At 45.8% G+C, this 25,617-nt stretch overlaps 1 protein-coding gene across 1 annotated transcript; it reads right to left on the reverse strand.

Moving 5' to 3' along the window:
• Positions 1–1,013: 1,013 nt before the first annotated feature.
• On the reverse strand, positions 1,014–24,926 carry LOC145361028 (tetraspanin-1-like). Its single transcript, XM_080216573.1, has 7 exons — positions 24,849–24,926; positions 22,673–22,879; positions 20,197–20,271; positions 15,872–15,979; positions 13,162–13,296; positions 11,091–11,174; positions 1,014–2,638 (listed from the first exon to the last, which is right to left on the reverse strand). Exons 1-7 carry the CDS (start codon positions 24,903–24,905, stop codon positions 2,573–2,575), a joined length of 732 nt encoding a protein of 243 aa, XP_080072699.1. The 5' UTR covers positions 24,906–24,926; the 3' UTR covers positions 1,014–2,572.
• Between the last annotated feature and the right edge of the window lie 691 nt (positions 24,927–25,617).

Raw genomic sequence — 25,617 nt, forward strand, 5'->3', positions numbered from 1 at the left:
AGTTACTTTGGTTGCCTCCACTGAACAGTGATAAGCATTTTGAACTGAACTAACAGGTCTAAAGCTCCTGCAGAAAGTATGAATTATTGCAAGGTTGCACCACATGTGGGAATGAGTCTGATTATCTGCAACAGGCAGAGAATGTTGAGGCTTTGTTTATAAGGAATTGGCCTAGAAATTCAAGCATAGCGACAATTGCCGACATTGGGTCGTGGAACGTATTTCTGCCGCAGGAGGTAGCAGCCAGCTGGAGCATTGCTGATGATCGGGCTCATGTGAAACTCAGGTGTATGAGGAGAAAAGGTATGATCAGCATCAGGTGGGTTAGGGCTTCCCTTGTTGCCTTAACGTGGTCTTGCTCCTCCCCGTTTTTTCAATCGGGTTAAGTATAGGAACATTTCTGCCAGTTATCCTCACAGTCCAAAGATGTGCGGGTTAGGTGGATTGGCCATGCTAAATTGTCCCTTAGTGTCAGGGGGATTAGTGGGGTAAATACGTGAGTTAAAGGGATAGGGCCTAGGTGGGATTGTTGTTGGTGCAGACTTGATGGGCTGAATGGCCTCCTTTTGCACTGTAGGGATTCTATGTATATATGAGCTCAGTGAGTGAAATGCTAGGGCATCTGACAGTTATGAACAGGTCACAGAAGAAGCAAAGGATTTTGAATGAAATAAATTTATTTGAATGTTTCTACTCCCAATATACATTTTAAAGTTTTAAGTTTATTTATTAGTGTCACAAGCAGGCTTACATTAACACCGCAATAAAGTTATTTTCACAGTAACTTCATTGCAGTGTTAATGAAAGCTTATTTGTGACACTAATAAATAAACTTTAAACGTTACTGTGAAAATCCCCGAGTTGCCACACTCTGGCACCTGTTCAGGTACACAAAGGGAGAATTTCGCACAGCCAATGCACCCTAACCAGCATGCCTTTCAGACCATGGGAGGAAACCAGGGCAACCGGAGGAAACCCACGCAGACACGGGGAGAATGTGCAGACTTCACACAGTGACCCAAGCTGGGAATTGAACCCAGGTCCCTAGCACTGTGAGGCAGCGGTGCTAACACTGTGCCATGTTCCTGATGACAGCACAGCAGAAATGTGGTGGGCAATGCCTCTTCAGCTGGGAATGTGTATGTGTGTGTGCTTCCTGCTTGCTGTATTATAAATTTAGAAGCTTGTCCAGTGGCTGAAGGAAGGATAAGGGATGGCCAAATATCTGTGTTTCCTTGTCTGCTTTAGCAAATCCTACCTAACCAATTGGGCGGCACGGTGGCCCAGTGGTTAGCACTGCTACCTCACAGTGCTAGGGACCCGGGTTTGATTCCCGGCTTGGGTCACTGTCTGTGTGGAGTTTGCACGTTTCCCCCGTGTCTGTGTGGGTTTCCTCTGGGTGCTCTGGTTTCCTCCCACAGTCCCAAGATGTGCAGGTTACGTTGATTGGCCATGCTAAATTGCCCCTTAGTGTCCTGGGATGTGTAGGTTAGAGGGATTAGTGGGATTGTTGTGTGGGGTAATGGGATAGGGCCTGGGTGGGATTGTTGTCAGTGCAGTATCGATGGGTCGAGTGGCCTCCTTCACTATAGGGATTCTATGATTTCTATGTGTCTGTGTGGGTTTCCTCCGGGTGCTCCGGTTTCTACCATATTTCAAATTATGCGCAGTTTAGATGGATTGGCCGTGCTAAATTGCCCCTTAGTGTCAGGGGGATTAGTAGGGTAAATATGTGGGGTTGTGGGGATAGGACCTGGGTGGGATTGTTGTCAGTGCAGGCTCAATGGGCTGAATGGCCTCTTACTGCACTGTGGGGATTCTATGCTTATCTGGAGAGGACTGGAATATGTTTTGCTATTCAATAAAGATTTCAACAGTGGGTTTCACAGTTTGGGGCAGCAGCTCAGATCCGAGCATGAGCAATTTAGGGCCTGGGTGGGCTTGTTGTTGGTACAGGCTCAATGGGCCGAATGGCCTCGATGTGCAGGGTAGGGATTCAATTGGAATTATATCGGCCTGACAATGATATAATACGTGCCACTGATATAATATTTTCTAATTTTCCCATTTCTTTAAACTAAAATGAGAAGATTACCAGAAGGAAGAGCTTGTCACGGCAGGTTTGAGTCTTTTTATGCTGCACCTGTAATTCACTTCCTGATGGTGGAGGGGGGGGAGCAGATTTTAATTGTGGCTGGGGCTGATATCTTCCTTCTAGGCCAGAGGGGGAGCGGGGCAGGAAAATGGGCACCGAGGCTGGTTTCCCCACTGACAAACCACAGTAACAAAAGCAACTACACTGTAATAGTTTATATAATTCTAGACAGCGCACTGAGACCACGAGGCAATTCCACTCCATAACCCAGTAGTTGGGCAAACCTGGTCAAAGTGGGATCATTGCTGGAAGAAGATCTTATTCCTGTTCCACTGACACCCGGGTGCACGTGATGCATATTGATAGTGCGAAGCTTTCTAGTCTATTCGGAACAAACTTTGCCTAATAATAAACAAATGCAATTCAAAGAAACGTGAAGTTGTGAAACAAAGCGAGGATATCATTCCTGCTCCGCGTTCATACAGTCTGTTCCCGTTTTCTGATTTGACAGAACAGTATCATGGATGCTGTCATCGCTCCTATCTGTAAAATTGAAAAGAACAGAACAGTCAGTATTTTGTTCATTTGTGGGACATGTCGCAGAGGTTTACAGCATGGAAACAGGCCCTTTGGCCCAACTTGTCCATGCAGCCCTTTTTTTTTCAAACACCTAAACTAGCCCCAATTGCCTGCATTTGGCCCATATCCCTCTATACCCATTTTACCCATGTAACTGTCTAAATGCTTTTTAAAAGACAAGATTGTACCTGCCTCTATTACTACCTCTGGCAACTTGTTCTAGACACTCACCACCTTCTGAGTGAAAACATTACCCCTCTGGACACTTTTGTATCTCTCCTTAAACCTATGCCCTCTAGTTGTAGACTCCCATACTTTTGGGAAAAGATATCGACTATCTACCTTATCTACGCCCCTCATTATTTTATAGACCTCTATGAGATCTAAGTCTCCTGCGTTCCAGGGAAAATAGTCCCAGTCTATCCGGCCTTTCCTTACAACTCAATCCATCAAGGCCCAGTAGCATCCTTTCTATAATAGGGTGACCAGAACTGCACACAGTGTGGCCTTACCGATGTCCTGTACAACTTCAACAAGACATTCCCACTCCTGTCCCAATGTTCTGACCAATGAAGCCAAGCATGTTGAATGTCACCTTCACCACTCTGTCCACCTGTGACTCCACTTTCAAGGAGCTATGAACATGTACCCCTAGATCTCTTCGTTCTATAACTCTCCCCAAAGCCCTACATTAACTGAGTAAGTCCTGCCCTGGTTCAATCATCAAAATGCATCACCTCGCATTTGTCTAAATTAAACTCCATCTGCCATTCGTTGGCCCACTGGCTCAATTGATCAAGATCCCGTTGCAATCGGAGATAACCTTCTTCACTGTCCACTATGCCACCAATCTTGGTGTCATCTGCAAATGCCTTATGAATGCCTTGTGTCTGGATTAGCATGTGGAGATAGTTATTTGAGTTTCTAGAACAACATTTATTTTTATTCATTTGTGGGACACGGATAAATGCTGGCTGGCCAGTATTTATTGCCCATCTCTAGTTGCCCCTTGAGAACATAAGAACATAAGAAATAGGAGCAGGAGTAGGCCATCCAGCCCTTCGAGCCTGCCCCGCCATTCAATAAGATCATGGCTGATCTGTCGCTGCTCAGTTCCACTTTCCCGCCCTCTCCCCATAACCCTTAATCCCCTCTCCTATCAAAAACCCATCAACCCGTGTCTTAAAAATATTTAGCGAGGCAGCCTCCACCACTTCAACGGGCAGAGAATTCCAGAGATTCACCACCCTTTGAATGAAGAAGTTCCTCCTCAACTCTGTTCTAAACCGCCCCCCTTTTATCTTGAGGCTGTGCCCCCGAGTCCTATTGTCTTTTTTGAGCGGGAAGAGTCTTTCCACCTCTATCCTATCCATCCCATTCATCATCTTATACGTCTCAATGAGATCTCCTCTCATTCTTCTAAACTCTAACGAGTACAAGCCCAGTTTATTCAGCCTCTCCTCATAGCTCAACCCCCTCAACTCCGGTATCAGCCTAGTAAACCTCCTCTGCACTCCCTCCAAGGCCAAAGTATCTTTGCGCAGGTGCGGCGCCCAAAAATGCACACAGTACTCCAGTTGCGGCCTCACCAATGCCCTATACAGCTGCAGCAAGACCTCCCTACTTTTATATTCAATCCCCTTCGCTATGAAGGCCAGCATCCCATTCGCCTTCCTGACCACCTGCTGCACCTGCAAGCTGGGTTTTTGTGACTCATGCACAAGGACCCCGAGGTCCCTCTGCACCGTCGCCTGCTGCAGTTTTTCGCCTCGTAAGTAATAGTCCTTCCTACCATTTTTCCTACCAAAGTGGACCACCTCACACTTGCCAACATTAAATTCCATTTGCCATTTCCTGGCCCATTCGCCCAGCCTATCTAGATCCTTCTGCAGACTCTCCACACCCTCCGCACAATTTGCCGTTCCCCCAATCTTGGTGTCATCAGCAAATTTCGACACTCTACACTCGGTTCCCTCCTCCAGATCATCTATATGAATGGTAAAAAGCTGAGGCCCCAGCACCGACCCCTGGGGCACTCCACTAGTCACCATCCGCCAATCCGAATAGCACCCGTTGACCCCCACTCTCTGCCTCCTATTTGACAACCAATCTTCTATCCACGCTAATACCTTACCCCCAACTCCATGTCCCTCGACCTTCTGCAATAACCTCTTGTGAGGCACTTTGTCAAACGCTTTCTGAAAATCTAGAAAGACCACATCCACCGGCTCTCCTCTATCCACTGCCCTAGGCACATCCTCATAGAACTCCAGTAAATTTGTCAGACACGACTTCCCTTTAATGAAACCGTGCTGCGTCTGCTCTATCAAGCAATTCCCTTCAAGATGCCTCGCAATTTCCTCCTTGATGACAGATTCTAACATTTTACCTACCACAGATGTTAAACTAACCGGCCTATAATTCCCCGCCTTTTGCCTGGCACCCTTCTTAAACAACGGCGTAACATTAGCCGTTTTCCAATCATCCGGCACTTCCCCGGAATCCAGCGACGTTTGGAAAATAACCACCAAGGCATCCACTATCACCTCCGCCATTTCTTTCAGAACCCTCGGATGCATTCCATCCGGTCCTGGGGACTTGTCCACAATCAGCCCCTCCAGTCTGTCGAGCACCGCCTTTCTAGTAACAGTAATGTCATTAAGACCCTCCAGTCCTACCACCTTTCTATCGCTAACACCCGGCAAATTATTCACGTCCTCCTCCGTGAAGACAGAAACAAAAAAATTATTCAATACCTTAGCCATATCCCCATCCCCTACCACTAGGTTCCCTTTCTCATCCTCTAAAGGACCAACATTCACCCTAGCCAGCCTCTTCCTTTTTATATATTTATAAAAACTCTTGCTATCCTTTTTTATATTAAGCGCTAGCCCAGCTTCATAGTTTCTCCTACCCTTCCTTATCAACTTCTTTGTCAATCTTTGTTGACATTTAAACCTCTCCCAATCCTCTTCTCGCCCACTACTCTTAGCTACTCTAAATTCCTCCGCTTTTAGTTTAACGCTTTCCTTCACCTCCTTTGTTATCCACGGCTTATTACCTCTCCTCCTACTATCCTTTTTGACCATCGGAATAAATTTCCGTTGAGCACCAAGAAAGATCTCCTTAAAGATCCTCCACTGCTCCTTAACAGACCCTCCCTCCAACGCGCTCTCCCAGTCCACATTCGCCAATTCTTCTCTCATCCTACCGTATTTCCCTCTATTCAAACAAAGGACGCGTGTCCGGGAACCCACTTTCTCCTCCTCCATCTGCACCAGAAACTCCACCATACAATGATCACTCTCCCCAAGAGGATCCTTCACCACAAGGTCCCTAATTCTACCCGCCTCATTACATAGCACCAGATCCAAGATAGCTCGCTCCCTCGTTGGCTCCAACACACACTGTTCAAGGAAACTATCCCGGCAGCATTCCAAGAACTCTTCCTCGAGCCCCCCACGTCCAACATGGGTCGACCAATCAATATGCAGATTGAAATCCCCCATAACTACGGCCGTCCCATTCTTGCACGCCGCACTTATTTGCGCGTTAACAGCCCTCCCCATCTCCAGATCATTATTCGGGGGCCTATAGACGACACCCACCAGCGTCTTCCTCCCTTTGCTGTTCCTAATCTCCACCCACAACGATTCCACCCTCTGCTCCTTGGCTCCAATATCATCCCTTGCTACCACCGTGATGCTATCCTTAATCAGCATAGCTACGCCCCCCCCTTTTCCCTCCTGTCTATCCTTCCTAAACACTTGATAGCCCTGTACATTCAGCTCCCAGTCCCTGTCACCCTGCAGCCACGTCTCTGTAATGGCCACCAGATCGTATCCATTTGTGTCGATCTGCGCCATCAGCTCATCCACTTTATTCCGAATGCTTCGTGCATTCAGATAAAGTGCTTTCATCCCAGCCTTCACCTGGACCCTATTTGTCGCAACGCCACCAACTATACTCACGCCCCCTACTCCCTCTATTATTGGGACATCCTCGGCCTCTTCCCTTACATGTACACTCTCCTTAACTTTAGACCTCGTAAGGTCACCTACCCTCACACCCTCCCCCCCCTAATTAGTTTAAAGCCCTGTCTACAGTCCTCTTTACTCGATTCGCCAACACTCTGGTCCCAGCACGGTTCAGACCAACCCCATCCCTCCCGAACAGGTCCCACCTACCCCAATACTGGTGCCAATGCCCCATAAATTCAAACCCATTCCTCCCACACCAATCCCTGAGCCACCCATTCACTTCCTTAATCCTGTCAACCCTACGCCCATCTGCACACGGTTCAGGCAGTAGCCCAGAGATAACCACCTTGTCGGTTCTACTTTTTAATTCCATTCCAAGCTTTTCATACTCCCTCCCCAGATCCTCAGTCTGCATTTTGCTTACGTCGCCGGCACCCACATGTACCACAACGACCGGATTCTCACCCTCCCACTCCAGGTTCCTCTGCAGCCCAGCTGCGACATCCCGTACCCAAGCACCAGGCAGACAACACACCCTTCTGTGCACTTTGTCATTGTGACAAAGGAGAAGGTGGTGGTGAGCTGCCTTCTTGAATCGCTGCAGTCCATGTGCTGTGGGTTGAGCCACAATTTCATTAGGGAGGGCATTCCAGGATTTTGACCCAGCAACAGTGAAGGAACAGCTGATTTATTTCCAAGTCAGGATGGTGAGTGGCTTAAAGTTTATTTGATTAGTGTCACAAGTAGGCTTACATTAACACTGCAATGAAGTTACTGTGAAAATCCCCTAGTCGCCTCACTCCGGCACCTGTTTGGGTACACTGAGGGAGAATTTAGCACAGCCAATTCACCGAACCAGCACGTCTTTCGGAGTGTGGGAGGAAACCGGAGCATCCGGAGGAAACCCACACAGACATGGGGAGAATGTCCAGACTCCATACAGACAGTGACCCAAGCCAGGAATCAGACTGGGTCCCTGACGCTGTGAGGCCGCAGTGCTAACCACTGTGTCACCGTGCTGCCCTGGAGGGTGGCTTGAAGGGAAGCAGCTCTGTGTTCCCCTGTATCTGCTGCCCTTCTAGATGGAAGTGGTTGTGGGTTTGGAAGGTGCTGTCTAAGGATCTTTGGTGAATTGCTGCAGTGCATCTTGTAGACGCACTGCTGCTACTGAGCGTTGGTGGTGGAGGGAGGTGGGTGTTTGTGGATGTGGTGCCAATCACGTGGGGCTGCTTTGTCCTGGATGGTATTGAGCTTCTTGAGTGTTGTTGGAGCTGCACCCATCCAGGCAAGTGGGGAGTATTCCAGCACACTCCTGACTTGTGCCTTGTGGATGGTGGACAGGCTTTGGGGAGTCAGGAAGTGAGCTTCTCGGCTCAGTGCACATTTATTTATACTATAACAGTACATGTTTCACTGATGGGGAAGAGGAAAATACCAAGCAGAAAAAACTCACATTAAATTTTAAATATTTCTCAATTCCACGAGGAACCCCAGTGAAGAATATTGAAAAACTTAAGTTTTTTGTTTAGTTACATTGATCTGACACGAGCCATGTTATTTTTCCATAAACCACTGAGCATTAGTGTGTATCGACGACACATAATTATTTGGTATTAATTTGGATATTTAAACAGTTCAAGGTAATTTCACAGAATCAAAAAATTAAAACCTTGAGTCAAAATAAATCTCAGATGTCGCCCAATCTCATTCTCCATAGAAATCCGACTGCGTAGGAGGCTATTCGGCCTATCGAGTCGGCACCAACAACAATCCCACTCAGACCTTATCCCCATAACCCCATATATTTACCCTGCTCGTTCTAACCTATGCATTCCGGGCACTAAGGGGCAATTTAGCACAGCCAGTGCTAAATTGGTTGGTGGCACAGTGGTTAGCACTGCTGCCTCACAGCTTCAGGGACCTGGGTTCGATTCCCGGCTTGGGTCACTGTCTGTATGGAGTCTGCACATTCTCCCCGTCTCTGCATGGATTTCCTCCGGGTGCTCCGGTTTCCTCCCAGAATCCAAGGATAGAAACATAGAAGATAGGAGGAGGCCATTTGGCCCTTCGAGCCTGCCCCACCATTCATCACGATCATGGCTGATCGTCCAACTCAATAGCCTAATTCTGCTTTCTCCCCATAACCTTGTACCCAATCGCCCCAAGTGCTATATCCAGTCGCCTTGTGAATACATTCAATGTTTTGGCATCAACGACTTCCTGTGGTAATGAATTCCACAGGCTCACCACTCTTTGGGTGAAGAAATGTCTCCTCATCTCCATCCTAAATGGTCTACCCCGAATCTGCAGACTGTGATCCGTAGTTCTGGACTCTCCCACCATCAGGAACATCCTCCCTGCATCTACCCTGTTAGAATTGTATAAGTCTCTATGAGATTCCTCCCTCATTTGTCTGAACCCCAGCAAAAACAATCCTAACCTAGTCAATCTCTCCTCATACATCAATCCCACCAGCCCCGGAATCAGCCTGGTAAACCTTCGCTGCACTCCCTCGAGAGCAAGAACATCCTTCCTCAGAAAAGGAGACCAAAACTGCACACAATACTCTAGGTGTGGCCTCACCAAGGCCCTGTATAATTGTAACAACACATTCCTGCTCTGTACTCGAAACCTCTCACATTGAAGGCCAATATACCATTTACCTTCTTTACTGCCTGCTGCAGCTGCATGCTTACCTCCCGTGACTGGTACACAAGGACACCCAGGTCCTGCTGCACACTCCCCTCTCCCAATTTACAGCCATCCGGGTAGCAATCTGCCGCCTTGTTTTTGCTTCCAAAGTGAATAACCTCACATTTATCCAAATTATACTGCATCTGCCATTGATTTGCCCACTCACCCAATCTGTCCACATCATGCTGAAGGATCTCTGCATCCTTGTCACAGTTCACTCTCCCACCCAACCGCAAACTTTGAGATGTTACATTTTGTTCCCTTATCGAAATCAGTAATATATTATTGTGAATAGATGGGGTCCCAGCACCGATCCCGTGGCACACCACTAGTTAATGCCTGCTAATTTGAAAAGTACCCATTAATTCCTACTCTTTGTTTCCTCTCAGTTTTCTATCCATCTCAATACACTTCCCCCAATGTGCTTTAATCTTGCACTGTAATCTCTTATGTGGGACTTTGTCAAATGCTTTCTGAAAGTCCAAGTATATTATATCAACTGGCTCCCCCTTGTCAACTCTACTAGCTTGATCTTCAAAGAATTCCAACAGATTTGTCAAGCATGATTTCCCCTTCATTAACCCATGCTGACTCTGTCTGATCCTGCCACTGCTTTCTAAATCTCCGCTATAATGTCCTTGATAAATGGATTTGAGAATTTTCCCCATTACCAATGTTAAACTTACAGGTCTATAATTCCCTGTTTTCTCTCTACCTCCCTTTTTGAATATTGGAGTGACATGATGTGGCACAGTAGTCAACACTGCGCCAGGGACCCAAGTTCAATTTTGGCCTCAGGTCACTCCTTGTGAGGAGTTTGCGCATTCTCCCCATGTCTGTGTGGGTTTCCTCTGGGTGCTCTGGTTTCCTCCCACGCTCCAAAGATGTGCAGGATAGGTTGATTAGCCATGCTAAACTGACCCTAGTGTCAGGGCATTAACAGGGTAAATATGTGGGATTAAGGGGATAAATGGAAAGGGATTGTGGTTGGTGCAGACTCAAAGAGCTGAATGGCCTCCTTCTGTAGGGATACTATGATTAGCTACGCTCCAATCTACAGGGACTGTTCTCTAGTCTATTGAATCCTGGAAGGTGACCACCAATACATCCACTTCCATAAGTATTCTGGGATGTAGATTATCAGGTCCCGGGGACTTATCCACCTTTAATCTCATCAATTTTCCTAGCACCATTTCTCGACTAATATTGATCTCCCTCAGTTCTTCCCTCTCACTAAATCTTGCATTCTCCAACATTTCTGGTATCTGATTTGAATCCTCTTTTGTGAAGACAGAACCAAAGTATGTATTCAGCTGCTCAGCCACTTTGTTGTCCCCTGGTATACATTCCTCCATTTCTATCTGTAGGGGAGCTACATTTGTCTTCACCAAACTCTTTCTCGTCACGTATCTATAAAAACTCTTAGTGTCAGACTTTATGTTCCCTGCAAGCTTTCTTTTCTACGGTGCAGGTTAGGTTGGTTGGTCATGCTGAAGTGCCCTTTAGTGTCCCGGGATGTGTACTTTAGAGGGATTAGCAGGGTAAATATGTGGGATTACGGGATTAGGGCCTGGGTGGGATTGTTATCGGTGCAGACTCGATGAGCTGAATGGCCTTCTTCTTCATTGTACAGACTCTGTGATTCTATGACAAATGACAGGAGGTTTGAGTAGAGCATAAACACTGACATTGAAGAGTTAGGCTTAACAGACTGTTTCTGTGTATTCGATGTGATACATTACCTCCAGGACACAAACGACCAAAGCTACGATGCCAAGAATCTTGGTGTGACGCTTCAGAAAGTCGAGCAGTGATTGGTAACAACCCTGAAAACAATTCAGAAAAGAATATTCAATCTTTATTTTCTCATCATGTTTTTGTCTCTCCCCCTCCCTTAAAAATATGAGCACAGAAATCCTGCAAGAACACTGAGTGTCTGGGCTTACAGTTCATGCAGGTAAATTTGAAAAACTGGGATCGCTTTAATAATTGGTGTTAGGTAGTGGTGTTCATAGAAGAACCAGGCCCATCAAGGTAGCAGCAACTCAGAGCTAGCTGGTGTTGCTCCTTTCAGAACAAGACTTGCTGGGGTGGCACAGTGGTTAGTACAGCGGTTAGCACAGCTGCCTCACAGGGACCTGGCTTGGGAAAATGTCTATGCAGAATCTGCACCTTCTCCCCATGTCTGTGTGGGTTTCCTCTGGGTGCTCCGGTTTCCCCCCACAGTCCGAAAGATGTGCTGGTTAGAGTGCGTTGACTGTGCTAAATTCTCCCTCTGTGTACCCGAGCAGGGGACGGAGTGCGGCAATTTGCCTGCTGCCCTTGTCTTTCTAGATGTTAGCGGTCGTGGATTTGGAAGATGTTTCGTAAGGGATATTGTTGAGTTGCTCCAGTGAGTCTTGTAGATGGTACACACTGCTGTTACTGTGGGTTGGTGGTGGAGGGAGTGAATGTTTGTTGATGGAGTACTAGTCCTGGATGGTGTCGAGCTTCTTCAGCGTTGTTGGAGCTGCACTCATCCAGGAAAGTGGAGAGGATTCCATCACACTCCTGACATTTTAAAATTCTTTTACGGCCTGCGTTATTGTCTGTCTCAAATTGCCCTTGAATGGAGTGTCTTGCTTTCTGAGGGTTTCTAAGAGCCAACCACAATGCTGTGGATCCTGAGTCACATGTAGGTCAGGTATGATAGTAGATTCCTTTCCCCAAAGGTGAATCATTTTTTTTACAACTATTGACAACAGTCACAATGAGACTAATTCCAGATTTTTGTGGAATCCAATTTTTTCCATCTGATTTGATTTGACTTATTGCCATAGGTATACAGTGAAAAGTAGTTTCTTGCACGCTATACAGACAAGGCATACCGTTTGTAGAGAAGGGAAGGACAGAGTGCAGAATGTAGTGTTACCGTCATAGCTAGGGTGTAGAGAAAAATCAGTTTAATATTAGGCAGGTCCGTTCAAAAGTCTATAACAGCAGGGAAGAAGCTGTTCTTGAGACGGTTGGTATGTGACCTCAGACTTTTGTATCTTTTTCCCCGAAGGAAGAAGTTGGAAGAGAGAATGTTCGGGGTCCGTGGGGTTCTTGATTATGCTGGCTGCTTTTCCCGAGGCAGCGGGAAGTGTAGACAGAGTCAGTGGATGGGAGGCTGGTTTGTCAACAACACAGCAGTGTGCGGCATCTATGACATCTGCTATGGCTGAATTTAAAGCATGGGTATCAGGACTGTTAAACCAATGAGAACAGCATTAATCCATGGGACGGCACAGTGGTTAGCACTGCTGCCTCACAGCGCCAGGGACTTGGGTTCAATTCCTGGCTTGGGTCACTGTCTGTGTGGAATTTGCACATTCTCCCCATGTCTGCGTGGGTTTCCCCCGGGTGCTCCGGTTTCCTCCCACACGCCAAAGATGTGCGGGTTTGGTGGATTGGCCATGCTAAATTGCCCCTTAGTGTCAGGGAGAACTAGCTAGGGCAAATGGATAGGGTTATGGGGATAGCACTGTAGGATTCTATGATTACCTCTCCCCCCGGCTTATAGATGATGGATTGACTTTGACGAGTTAGGAATTGTGTTATTTTCTGCAGGATTCTTAGCCTCTGCCCTTGTAGCCACAGTATTCATATGGCTAGTTCAGTTCAGTTCTGGTCAATGGTAACCCCCAGGATGCTGATAGTGGGGGATTTAGCAATTATAATGCCACTGCATATTAACCGAGTCTTTATGAGGCTGTAGCTGATTATATACAGATATAACATCCAAACAAAGTGAGATATTGATGTAAAAGTGTTAATTAAAGCATACGTTACCGGTTTACTATGGTCAATATTAGCAGCTGAGCAAGGATATGAAGTGATGCAACATTCTTCAGGATACTTTGATGTTAAGAAGTAATCAGTAGAGTTTGTGAAATCTTCATAGGTAGTGAACCCGCAACACTTGAACTGAAAAACAAAAGAGATCGATTAAAAGATGATCATGGTTCCTCTTTTCTAATATCCAACATTGCAAAATAGACCCAAAATACTGAAGAGAAATTAGAATAGGTTTCTGTGTCTTTAAATTAAACAAATTATGTAGCATCTCTGATTTCTCTCTAGTGTTATCTGGATGTCCTGGGTGTCAATTACAGTTGTACATTCAGCATGCCATGCCTTTGGGATGGCACAGTGGTTAGCACTGCTGCCTCACAGCGCAGGGAGCCGAGTTCGATTCCTAGCTTGGGTCACTGTTCGTGTGGAGTTTGCATATTCTCCCCGTGTCATAGAATCATAGGACCCTACAGTGCAGAAAGAGGCCCTTCGGCCATCGAGTCTACACTGAACACAATCCCACCCAGGCCCTACCCCTATATCCCTACATATTATACCCACTAATCCCTCTAACCTATGTATCCCTCGACACTAAGGGGCAATTTTTTAGCATGGCCAATCAACCTAACCCACACATCTTTGGACTGTGGGAGGAAACCAGAGTACCCGGAGGAAACCCACGCAGACACGAGGAGAATGTGCAAACTCTACTCAGACAGTGACTCGAGCTGGAAATCGAACCCATGACTCTGGAGCTGTGAAGTAGCAGTGCTAACCACTGTGCTACCGTGCTGCCCACTAACCACTGTGCTATTGTGTCTGCATGGGTTTCCTCCAGGTGCTCCGGTTTCCTCCCACAGTCCAAAGTTGTGCAGGTTAGGTGCATTGGCTGCGCCAAATTACCCCATAGTGTCAGGGGGATTAGCAGGGTAAATATATGGGGAATAAGGGGTTACGGCCTGGGTGGGATTGTGGTTGGTGCAGGCTTGATGGGCCGAATGGCCTCCTTCTGCACTGTAGGGATTCTATGATTGTTTCAAAACCACAAAGATATAACATCTCGGGGTATTAGCTTCTCAGAGGTTTCACTTCCTTACTGCAAATGGTGGCACAGTGGTTAGCACGGCTGCCTCACACCGCCAGGTTCCTGGATTCAATTCCCGGCTTGGGTCACTATCTGTGTGGAGTTTGCATGTTCTCCCTGTGTCTGCGTGGGTTTCCTCCGGATGCTCCTGTTTCCTCTCTCAGCCCAAAGACGTGCTAGTTAGATGCACTGGCTGCGTTAAATTCTCCCTCACTGTACCCAAACAGGTGCCGGAGTGTGGTGACTAGGGGAATTTCACAATAACTTCATTGCAGTGTTAATGTAAGTCTAGTTGTGACTAATAAATAAACTTTAAAAGAAATAGTGATGGTCTTTTAAAAAAAGACTTTATCTGTTAAGAGTCTCAAGTCCAAGGGGGCGATTCTCCCAGCCCGTTGTGTTGCTCTAGCAGGACTGCCTGGTGGTGGGAGGTGGGGAGTTCGGGGAGATTAGAACTGGCAGTAATGGGGGAAGGGGTACATCGGGGCTGGGCCAGGAGGCCAGTGGTCGGGCAGTGGGGTGTGGGGAGTCAGTAATCCAATTGTGGGGGGGTTGTGGGGCTGGCCAGCGATTGATCTGCTCAGCACTGACAGACAGGGCGCATGCGCAGTGGCACACTCAGCTGTATGCCGCCGGCCTCTTGGGCGGGAATAAGCCCTGCCCACAGATTTTCAGCGTGATTCGCGCTGAGGCACTCTGCAGCACACAGAAAGCGGGAGACTCATTTTGAAATTCCCACTGAAAAAGCCAACTGAATTTACTCCAGTTTTTAACATGAATTTAGAAATGTGCCACTTATTGCCCTGTCCTCATGTGAGGGTGATTTTTAGCATGTCCTCGAGTAGGACAGTCCAAGTGCCCGCCTGGTTCACGTGGGGGTCTATGATCAATGTGGAAGTTGATGTCCTATGCTAGTTGCATGATTCCCAGTCCAATTTGTGAGGTTACAGTGAATGGAGTGGGCACCGCACACACACAGCTTATTGGCAACACGTGTTGGGTGATCCCCTGCTTATCCAAAGTTCAAAATCAAGTTCAATTTCTTTTCTGTGTGTGAGCCCTGGGTTGGTCACTTTGCTGATTTTACACCAGTCCCATCCTTTTCCCTGACCCTGTCCCTTATCCGTGTTGACTATGCACCAGTGACTCACTTGGACTGACTTTTGTGCCTTAAGAGGTAACTGTACCTTCGACATGTTACTCTTGTTTGATTCAATAACTAGTCTCACAACACTAAGTTAAAGCTCAACAGGTTTATCTGGAACCATGAGCTTTCGGAGCGCTGCCCTTTCATCAGGCGAGTGGAGAGGTAGGTTCACAAACACGGCATATAGAGACAAAGACATCTCTCTACCTCTCCACTCACCTGATGAAAGGGCAGCGCTCCGAAAGCTCATGATTCCAAATAAGCCTGTTAGAGTTTAACCTGGGTGTTGTGCGACTTCTTACTGTGCCCACCCCAGAACAAAGCCGGCATCTCCACATCTTGTGATTCAAGATGGGACAATGAACACATTAGTTCTCAAAAGTCTTTTAACAACAAAAATTTCATTTTGAGTCTTAACTCTATATTAGATTCCATGTTTATGAATTTGAAACATTTATACATTATACATTGTTTACCTCTGTCATGACTGTATCCCATAGTGTAGTAATGTCTGGAATCTTGCCATATTCATTTTTGATCGAATTTACTGCCCAGACTTGAATATAACTAACAAAAATATCAGCCTGCAAAGAAAAATCAAAAGGATTTGTTTAAGAAATAATCTTGAAATTTTCACACACAACGTTATAACTTCTAAGGTATTAAAATAGGCGATTTATGCTATTTTTATTAGGATGATTAGAGAGGCTAGATTTAACTTCAGTGGAGCATATTCCTTTAATTGGTGTGGACTATTCAAACTGCAACATCAACTTTTGCATCTGCTTTATTGATACTGATTGCACTTATTTTTGTAGAAACTAACCCAGAGCTTACATTTATGTAACAACTTTAATATCTAAAGGACAAAAAAAATCCCAGTGCTTTGTGTTCTAGATCAGTCTCTGTCATTGATTTGATTTATTATATATAGGGATACAGTGAAAAGTATTGTTTCTTGTGCGCTATACAGACAAGGCATACCGATCATAGGGAAGGAAAGGGGAGAGTGCAGAATGTAATGTTACAGTCATAGCTAGGGTGTAGAGGAAGATCAACTTAATGCAAGGTAGATCTATTCAAAGGTGTGGTGGCAGCAGGGAAGAAGCTGTTTTTGAGTCGGTTGGTAAGTGTCCTCAGATTTTTGTATCCTTTTCCCAATGTAAGAAGGTGGTAGAGAGAATGTCCGGGGTGTGTGTGGTCCTTGATTACGCTGGCTCCTTTCCAGAGGCAGTGGGAAGTACAGACAGTGTCAATGGATGGGAGGCTGGTTTCAGTGATGGATTGGGTTTCATTCACAACCCTTTGTAGTTTCTTGCGGTCTTGGGCAGAACAGGAGCCATACCAAACTGTGCTACAATTGAAAAGAATGCTTTCTATGATGTATCTGTAAAAGTTGGTGAGTTGTAGCTGACATACCAAATTTCCTTAGCCTCCTGAGAAAGTAGAGGCATTGGTGGGCTTTCTTAACTATAGTGTCGGCATGGAGGGACCAAGGTTGTTAGTGAACTGGACACCTAAAAACCTGAAGTTCTCGACCATTTCTACTTCATCCCTGTTGATGCAAACAGAGGCATGTGCTCCACTACGCTTCCTGAAGTCGATGACAACCTCCTTCCATTATTGTTGCTGCACCAGTTCACCAGATTCTCTATCTTTTTCCTGAACTCTGTCTCGTCATTGTTTGAGTTTCGACCCACTACGACGGTGTCATCAGCAAACTTGAAAGTCAAGTTGTCTGAATTGTCATCAAAGATCTCCTATCAAATTAAACCCGATATGATCCAAAATTCTGCTGCTTCTCCTTCAACTGACATCAAGTCATATGAGGAGAGACCAAGTCAATTAGGATTATATTCACTGGAGTTTAGAAGCATGAGAGGGGATCTCATAGAAACTTATAAAATTCTAATAGGGTTAGACAGGGTAGAATCAGAGACAATGTTCCCGATGGTGGGGGAGTCCAGAACTAGGGGGTTATAGTTTGAGGATAAGGGGTAAACCTTTTAGGACTGAGGTGAGGAGAAATTTTTTTCACCCAGAGAGCGGTGCATGTGTGGAATTCACTCCCACAGAAAGTGGTTGAGGCCAAAACGTTGTGTGATTTGAAGAAGAAATTAAATATAGCTCTTGGGGCTAAAGGGATCGAGGGATATGGGGGGAAGAGGGGGATCAGGATTTTGAATTCGATGATCAGCCATGATCATAATGAATGGTGGAGCAGGCTCAAAGGGCTGAGTGGCCTCCTCCTGCTTCTAGTTTCTAAGTCCTGTCCCACACGCTATCAGCCTTGTGTTTGCTGACCTACATTGGGGTCAGGTCTTTATGGCGAAACAAAGTCTGACACTAAGTCACATATGGAGATATTTGGCATTTATTGCAAAAGGACTGGAATATAAAAGTAGAGAAGTGTTGTTGCAATTGTATAGGGTGTTGGTGAGACCACAGCTGGAGTATTGTATCCAGTTTTGGTCTCCTTATTTGAGAAAAGATGTGTGGTGTTGGAGGCAGTTCAGAGGAGGTTCATTAGATTGATTCCGGGGATGAAGGGGTTGATGTATGAGGAGGGATTAAACAGTTTGGGCTTGTACTCACTGAAGTTTAGAAGGATGAGAGGGGATCTGATCGAGGTATATAAAATTTTAAAAGTGATCAATAAAGTAAATGTAGACTAAATCTTTCCCCTTATGGGACAATCTGGAACAAGAGGTCACAGGTACAGGTTGGGAGGCGGTAGATTTAAAACTGAAATGAGGAGGAACTACTTCTCACAAAGGGTGGTGAAACGGTGGAACTCGCTGACCCACACCGTGGTGGAGTCTGAATCACTGAATGGGTTCAAGAGGGAGATAGATATATTTCTAATAAAAACAAGGATAAGGGGATATGGGGAGCAGGTGGGGAGGTGGATTTGAGACCAGGGAGAGATCAGCAATGATCTGATTGAATGGTGGAGCAGGCTCAGAGGGCTGAATTTGCCAACTTCTGCTCCTAATTCCAACATTCCTATGAGATATTTTATGTCAGATGATCAAAAGCTTGGTCAAAGAGATAGTTTTTAGGAAGTGTCTTAAGGAGGAAACAGAGAGAAGGTGTAGGAAGAGAGTTCCAGAACTTGGGGCCTTGAGTAACTGAAGTCATGGCTACCAATATTTTTGCAATTGTGATTGAGAATTTACAAGACACCAGGATTAGAGGAGCACAGATACCAGAGAAGGTTGTGGTGCTGGAGGAGGTTACCGAGATTGGAAGAGGTTGGGGGCGGTGTTGGATGAGCTCAGGTTGATCCATCGATATTCTGTACAGCAATGTGATGATGACAGACACTAAAATGTAGCACAATTAACTGGAATTATCTTGTCCTTGTTTGCATCAGTTCAAGGAATGTACTTTAATGGGTCCACAAATTCTAATTACTCACATCAAATCAGGGATAAAAGATACACTATTCCAGAAAATTGTTTTAGCTGAAGACATAAATTAAAACTGAGAAATAACTTGAATTTCTAACACATTCTACATTACTTCTAGTATGTATAAATTTAATACTGAATATCTGTGGCGCTGGCAATATTTATTATTCTCTTCTTCACCCTCTCCTCTTCCAAAAACATATTTGTGCAGGATTTAGTCTCTGACTGTACTGTGTACAGTTCTGGTCACTCTATTGTAGGATATTATTAAAATAGAAAGAACAGAAAAGATTTACTAGGATGCTAGCTGGACTTGATGGTTTGAGTTATAAGGAGGGGCTGGATAACCTGGGACTTTTTTCCCTGGAGCGTAGGAGGCTGAGGTGTGACCTTATAGAGGTCTAAAAAATAATGAGGGGCACAGATCAGCTAGATAGTCAGTATCTTTTCCCAAAGGTAGGAGAGTCTAAAACTAGAGGCCGTAGGTTTAAGGTGAGAAGGGAGAGATACAAAATGGTCCAGCGGGGCAATTATTTCACACAGAGGGTGGTGAGTCTCTGGAATGAGCTGCCAGAGATGTAGCAGAGGTGGGTACAGTTTTGTCTTTTAAAAAGCGTTTAGACAGTTACAAGGATAGGATGGGTATAGAGGGATATAGGCTAAATGTGGGCAATAATACCACTGGGCCATCGCCTCCCTGTGAGGTTTAATTGAGATGTATAAAACCATAAGGAGCTTTCATTGGACGGAAAGGACCTATTTTCTTAGTAGAGTGGTCAATAACCAGGGGGAAAAGATTTCAAGTAATTGGTAGAAGAATTAGAGGGGAGTATGAAAAATTATTTTCTCAACAGTGGTGGGGGCCTGGAACTCGCAGCTTGAAAGGCAAACAGAAACTCTGACTATATTATTTTAAAAAAGCACTTGATTCTTGTGGTGACTGTCCCTTTAAGGATCAATCAGCAGAGTAAGGGTCACATGACACAGGGAACAAATTGGGAAGCACCCTGATAAGCAGGGATTTTGATTCCAGAACCTCCTCGGCTGCAAGCCTCTGTATAGTCTTTGCCGTCAATAAACTTGTTGTTTTTCCCTTGACCGCTGAAACAAAAGTTATTACAAATTTGCAGCTGAAATGCTGTGACGTTCAGGGCTAGGGGCCAAGAGTGGGGAAGTGGGATTACGCTTAATGACGGACAGAAATGTGATGGGGAAAATGGCCTCTTTCTGTGCAATATATTTCGAAGATTCCATGATCTGACCGATTATGTTCAGCTGAATGCTGCCTGAGCTAGATTTCTTACTGCTTCATGTGCAATCTACACACGTCTCTCCCAAATGTTTATCCTTCCAATATCATTGAAGAATTTTATTGCCAAGATACTTACCAAACCAGAAAATGCAAGGATAACCACAGCACCCGCAACCAGGGCTATGAAAATCAGCAATACTATGATGAAAAACTGGAAAGAGAAATAGCAAAAATCAACACTTCAGCCTCTTAGTTTACTGGTACCTTGGGAAATCAAGGTACTTTAAAAACATTTTTGTTTGTATATTTGGGAAGATAACAACAGATGAGAACAGTAGGCAATCCAGAGGGCCGTTATGTTAACCCTGCCAGCCACCATGCACACAGAGAAGAAACCCAAGGGAATTTGACAATTGACCCAGCCATAATCTCCCCATGGCTGAACTTGTGGTCCAAAGTTCAATAATTAAAGTTTTTTTTAAATTAATTCATGGGCTGTGGACGTCACTGGCTCAGCCAGCATTTGCTGCCCACCCCTAATTGTCCTTCAACTGAGTAGCTCGCTTGGCCATTTCGGGGCAAGAGTCAACCACATTGCTGTGGGTCTGGACTCACTTGTAGGCCAGTCCTGGTAAGGATGTTCCTTATCTAAAGGATGTAGAATCCTTACCGTGCAGAAGGAGGCCATTCGGCCTATCGAGTGTGCACCGAGTATCTGACAGAGCACCCTTACCCAGGCCCTATCCCTGAAACCCCACAAATTTAGCAGGCCACACTTTTTCAGCAACCCCATGCTTTGACAAAGGGTCATCTGGACTCGAAACGTCAGCTCTTTTCTCTCTTTACAGACGCTGCCAGACCTGCTAAGATTTTCCAGCATTTCCTCTTTTGGTTTCAGATTCCAGCAACTGCAGTAATTTGCTTTTACCCCATGAATTTCCCCCTGACCTACACACCTTGGACACTAAGGGGCAATTAAGCATAGCCAATGCACCTAACCTACACATCTTTGGAGTGTGGGAGGAAACCGGAGCACCCAGAGGAAACCCATGCAGTCACAGGGAGAATGTGCAAACTCCATACAGGCAATGACCCAAGCCGGGAATCGAACCTAGGTCCCTGGAGCTATGAGGCAGAACTGCTAACAACCGTGCCACCCTGTATATGTCCAATATTTTCCCCACGTGCTCTAAATTTATTTACTAAACTCCTGTGTGGGACCTTAGCAAAGTCCTTCTGAAAATCCAAAAACACCACATCCGTTCATAGACTCATATATTCCCTACAGTGCAGAAGAAAGCCATTTGGCCCATCGAGTCTGCACTGACCACAATCCCACCCAGGCCCTATCCTGTAACATTTAGCACACATTTACCCTAGCTAGTCCCCCTGACACTAAGGGGCAATTTAGCATGACCGATCCACCTAACCCATGCATCTTTGGAGTGTGGGAGGAAACCGGAGCACCCGGAGGAAACCCATGCAGACACGGGAAGAAAGCAGATTGGTTCTCCTTTATGGATGCTACAAGTGAGATCCTCAAAAGAAACTCCAGCTAAGTTTGTCAAATCCTTCCTCCTTGCCCTACACAAAATGAATCATGCCCCCCATAATTCTTCTTCTTCGAACTTATTCCCCTCTTTTCCTCCTGCAGCAGTTGACGAGGCTTAGTTCAGAAGTGCTACTGAACCTCATTACCTTACATTTTTCATCACTGAGCTAATAAGATGTGTTAGAATGTAAGCGGTGACAACTTTCTATTGGATGTAGTGTGACCAATGGTAACAAGCTGTAAGGGTCAGCTGACACAGTTGGCCACAAAACCAATTTCAGAATGATGTGCTGGTCAGCTGACTCACTATAAGTAAGAACCTGTTGGGAATTGCGGGGGCTTGGATTGGCCCAGGGCGAGGCCTCATGTTTGAAGTAATGATGTTTCTTTATTAAACCCTGTCTTTGATTTATAAGTTGGGGTAAGTTTTGTTTTATTTTTTATTGTTTGCATTTGAAGAGTTACTTCTGATGAAACAAGATGGAGGTTGAGAAGTTACCTGATTGCAGGAAGTGTCACAGCCAAGCTTAATCTTTCTTTAGCTGACATCCGCAAGGGTCACAACAAAGTGATCAGGGATTCTAGTTAGTCTTCACCTTTTTAACCATGGGAGGCTTAAGTACATATGGAATCACAGAATCCCTACAGTGAAGAAGGAGATGATTTGGCCCATCAAATCTGCACCAACCTTGTTCAGGATAGGGTGGCATGGTGGCACAATGGTTAGCACTGCTGCCTCACAGCGCCAAGGACCCGGGTTCAATTCTGGCCTCAGGTCTCTGCCTTTGTGGAGTTTGCCGCAGAAGGTTATTGAGTTTCTTTAAGACAGAGGTAGATAGGTTCTTGAACAATAAAGGGATCAGGGGTTATGGGGAAAAGATTGGAGAACGGGGATGAGAAAAATATCAGCCATGATTGAATGGTGGAGCAGACTCAATGGGCTGAGTGGCTTAATTCTGCTCCTATATGTTATGGTAACCAGCGAAGCAATTAAACAGTCCTATAAACTTTTCTCCTTATAGCAGAACCCTGAGATGTAACTAAAGTTTTTTTTACTCACGATCATCAACATAATCTTGTTCTCCTTCACGGCTCCAAAACATCCGAGAAAGCCAATCAGCACTAAGAAACTTCCCAAAGCGATGCAGAGATATCCCACGTTCACTACCTGCTTCAGCTGTGGTGCTGCTTTCATCAGGATATCAAGGAAGGATCCAGCGTCCACTTTCAGCCAGATCCCAACTCCCAATATAGCACCACCTGCAAGCTAGACATACGAAAAACAAAGTGACATCCTTGTCGGTGCATTGACTTGGAAAGAGTTGGTGCATTGAAAGATCTTAGTTTCAGATCAATCAATGGTAAATACAACTTCCGAACGAAAGATAAAGAATGGTACAGCACAGAAACAGGCCCTTCAGCCCACCAAGCCTGTGCCGATTACATTGTCCTATCTAGATTCTGACTGAACATTTGAGTACATATTAAATATGCTGCAATAAGGCAGTCTGTGCATTATGTACAATCTATATTTACTTGTACAATGATTTAGGATGAGGGGCTCTCAAAAGAAACAGAAAATGCTGGAAAATCTCAGCGGGTCTGACGGCATCTGTGGAGGGAGATTAGAGCCATCGTTTCGAGTCTGGATGACCTCTCACCGGAGTTCTAACGAAGACTGTTGTTTCTCCACAGATGCTAACTATGCCGGGAGGGGGGTGGGTGGTGATTGGTGGAGGCAGTGATCAAGGGAGAGAATTGGCCGGGGCAAAGATTGGGGGGAGAAGCGGGGAGTGCCATGTCCATTTGGGGGGGAGGGGATGACAGATCTCTGTGTACACAGTTCACCCAGTATACTGGGAGATCGGTAGGGGAGGGGGGAAGGCTGCACAATGATGCCTCTCTTGGGGGCGGGGGTTGGCAGAAGTGACAGATATCCCATACACAGTATACTGTGAGATCGGGGGGAGGGGGCTGCGCAATGGCACCCTTAGAGGTCAGTAGCTAGCCTCACAAGTGAGCTGACACTCCAGAACAAATACTGGTGTATGGTGGCACAGTGGTTAGCACTGCTGCCTCACAGTGCCAGGGACCCGGGTTCAATTCCCAGCTTGGGTCACTGTCTGTGTGGAGTTTGCACATTTTCCCAGTGTTTTCCTCCCGTGGCCCAAAGATGTGTGGGTTAAGTGGATTGGCCATGCTAAATTGCCCCTTAGCATCAGGAGGATTAACAGGGTCAATACATGAGGTACTGGAATAGGCCTGGGTGGGGTTCTGGTTGCTGCACACCAGATGGGCCGAATGGCCTCCTTCTGCACTGAAGGGATTCTATGAATACAGGCAGATGACATTTTCTCTCCAGCAAGGTCTCCAGTTCAATTTGGTGACATGGATTTGGGCTGAAAAAATGACACAGGGAGCAATTTTCCCACCTCATTGTGTCTGGTACGGATCGCGCCAATCCGGGAAAATAGCATGCGGGCCTAAAAACAGTTTGGAATCGTCCTGGTCCCTATCTCCTGGTGCGAACTCGTATCGGGGGTCACGATAGGGGAGGTGGGGTGGGGTCAGTTGTCATGAAGAGGGACCCATTGGGAGGGCACTGATGACGGTGAGGGGGAGTGGGGGGACATTCTGCCAATGGTGCGGGGGGTGGGGGGGTTCCTGATGTGTGTGGGGAGGGAGGGTATCTTGTGAGATCGGGGTGGGGGGGGGCCTTGTGAATTCACACTCTGAAGCAACACCACCCCCCCACCCCGCCAATCTCACCACCCTCCAAAAAAGTGACCGGTTATGGAATGATTGCGATGCAGAGTGCATCTGAGAGAGCAGCGTGGAACATTCCATATTCTCACCATGATGACACTCTTTTTGCACCATTTTCTTTTGGGGGGGGAATTCCTCCCATGGGGTAGGAAGTAAGGAAAACAAAGATAAATTCAAAAGACAATTAAGAAGAAACTGAATTGTAACAGAACTGAAAATAAACCACGTTGAATAGAGTAGCCTGTAGTGCCGATTAAATGAATTACGTTCTATCCAGACAGCATAAATACTCAAACTTCTAAGAGTCTTGCCGATAATTTTCCCTCTTGCCTTCCGGAACCTCTGGGATCTCCGCTCGGTAATGCTGAATTTCAGATGGTTCTGGGCATCATTACCCTCTATGGTTCTACACATTCCCAGTAGTCAGCTGCACCAAGTGTTTGCAGTGAAATAATCATTGGGACACTTACAAAGATGATGCCATTGAAGCAGAACATCATAATCTTCAAAAACTTGAAGAAACTCATCTTCCCTTTGTTATCTTTCGTTATCTGAAAATCAAAAAAGACCAAGTTATCTTTTTTTCCATTGTGTTTTAATAACGTGAAGCAGCAGCAGGTATTGTCTCTCACCTTTGGAATGCCTGGCACGGTGGCACAGTGGTTAGCACTGCTGCCTCACAGCGCCAGGGACCTGGGTTCGATTCCCAGCTCGGGTCACTGTCTGTGTGGAGTCTGCGCATTCTCCCTGTGTCTGCGTGGGTTTCCTCCCATTTCATAAAATCATAGAATAGAAGCATAGAATCCCTACAGTGCAAGAAGAGATCATTCGGCCCATCGAGCCTGCACCGACAACAATCCCACCCAGGTCTTGTCTCCTTAACTCCATGTATTTACCCCGCTAATCCCAATTACCCTGAGGGACAATTTAGCATGGCCAATCAACCTAACACACGATCTTTGGACTTCTGTCCTACAGTCCAAAAGACATGCTGGTTAGGGTGCATTGGCCGTGTGTGATTCTCCCTCAGTGAGCCTGAACAGGTGCCGGAGTGTGGCAACTAGGGGATTTTCACAGTAACTTCATTGTGGTGTTAACGTAAGCCTACTTGTGACACTAATAAATAAACTTTAAACCTTTAGTAACCTCATACAGTCAGACCCATTGAGCATTTACTGGGTTGTGTTTTGTCCCTGCCAAGTAATTTCTAATTATCAAACAGCTTATAGAATAACAATT

This window comes from Carcharhinus amblyrhynchos, chromosome 33 (assembly GCF_965287045.1).
Source record: "Carcharhinus amblyrhynchos chromosome 33, sCarAmb.v2.hapA, whole genome shotgun sequence".
NCBI classification, from domain to species: domain Eukaryota; kingdom Metazoa; phylum Chordata; class Chondrichthyes; order Carcharhiniformes; family Carcharhinidae; genus Carcharhinus; species Carcharhinus amblyrhynchos.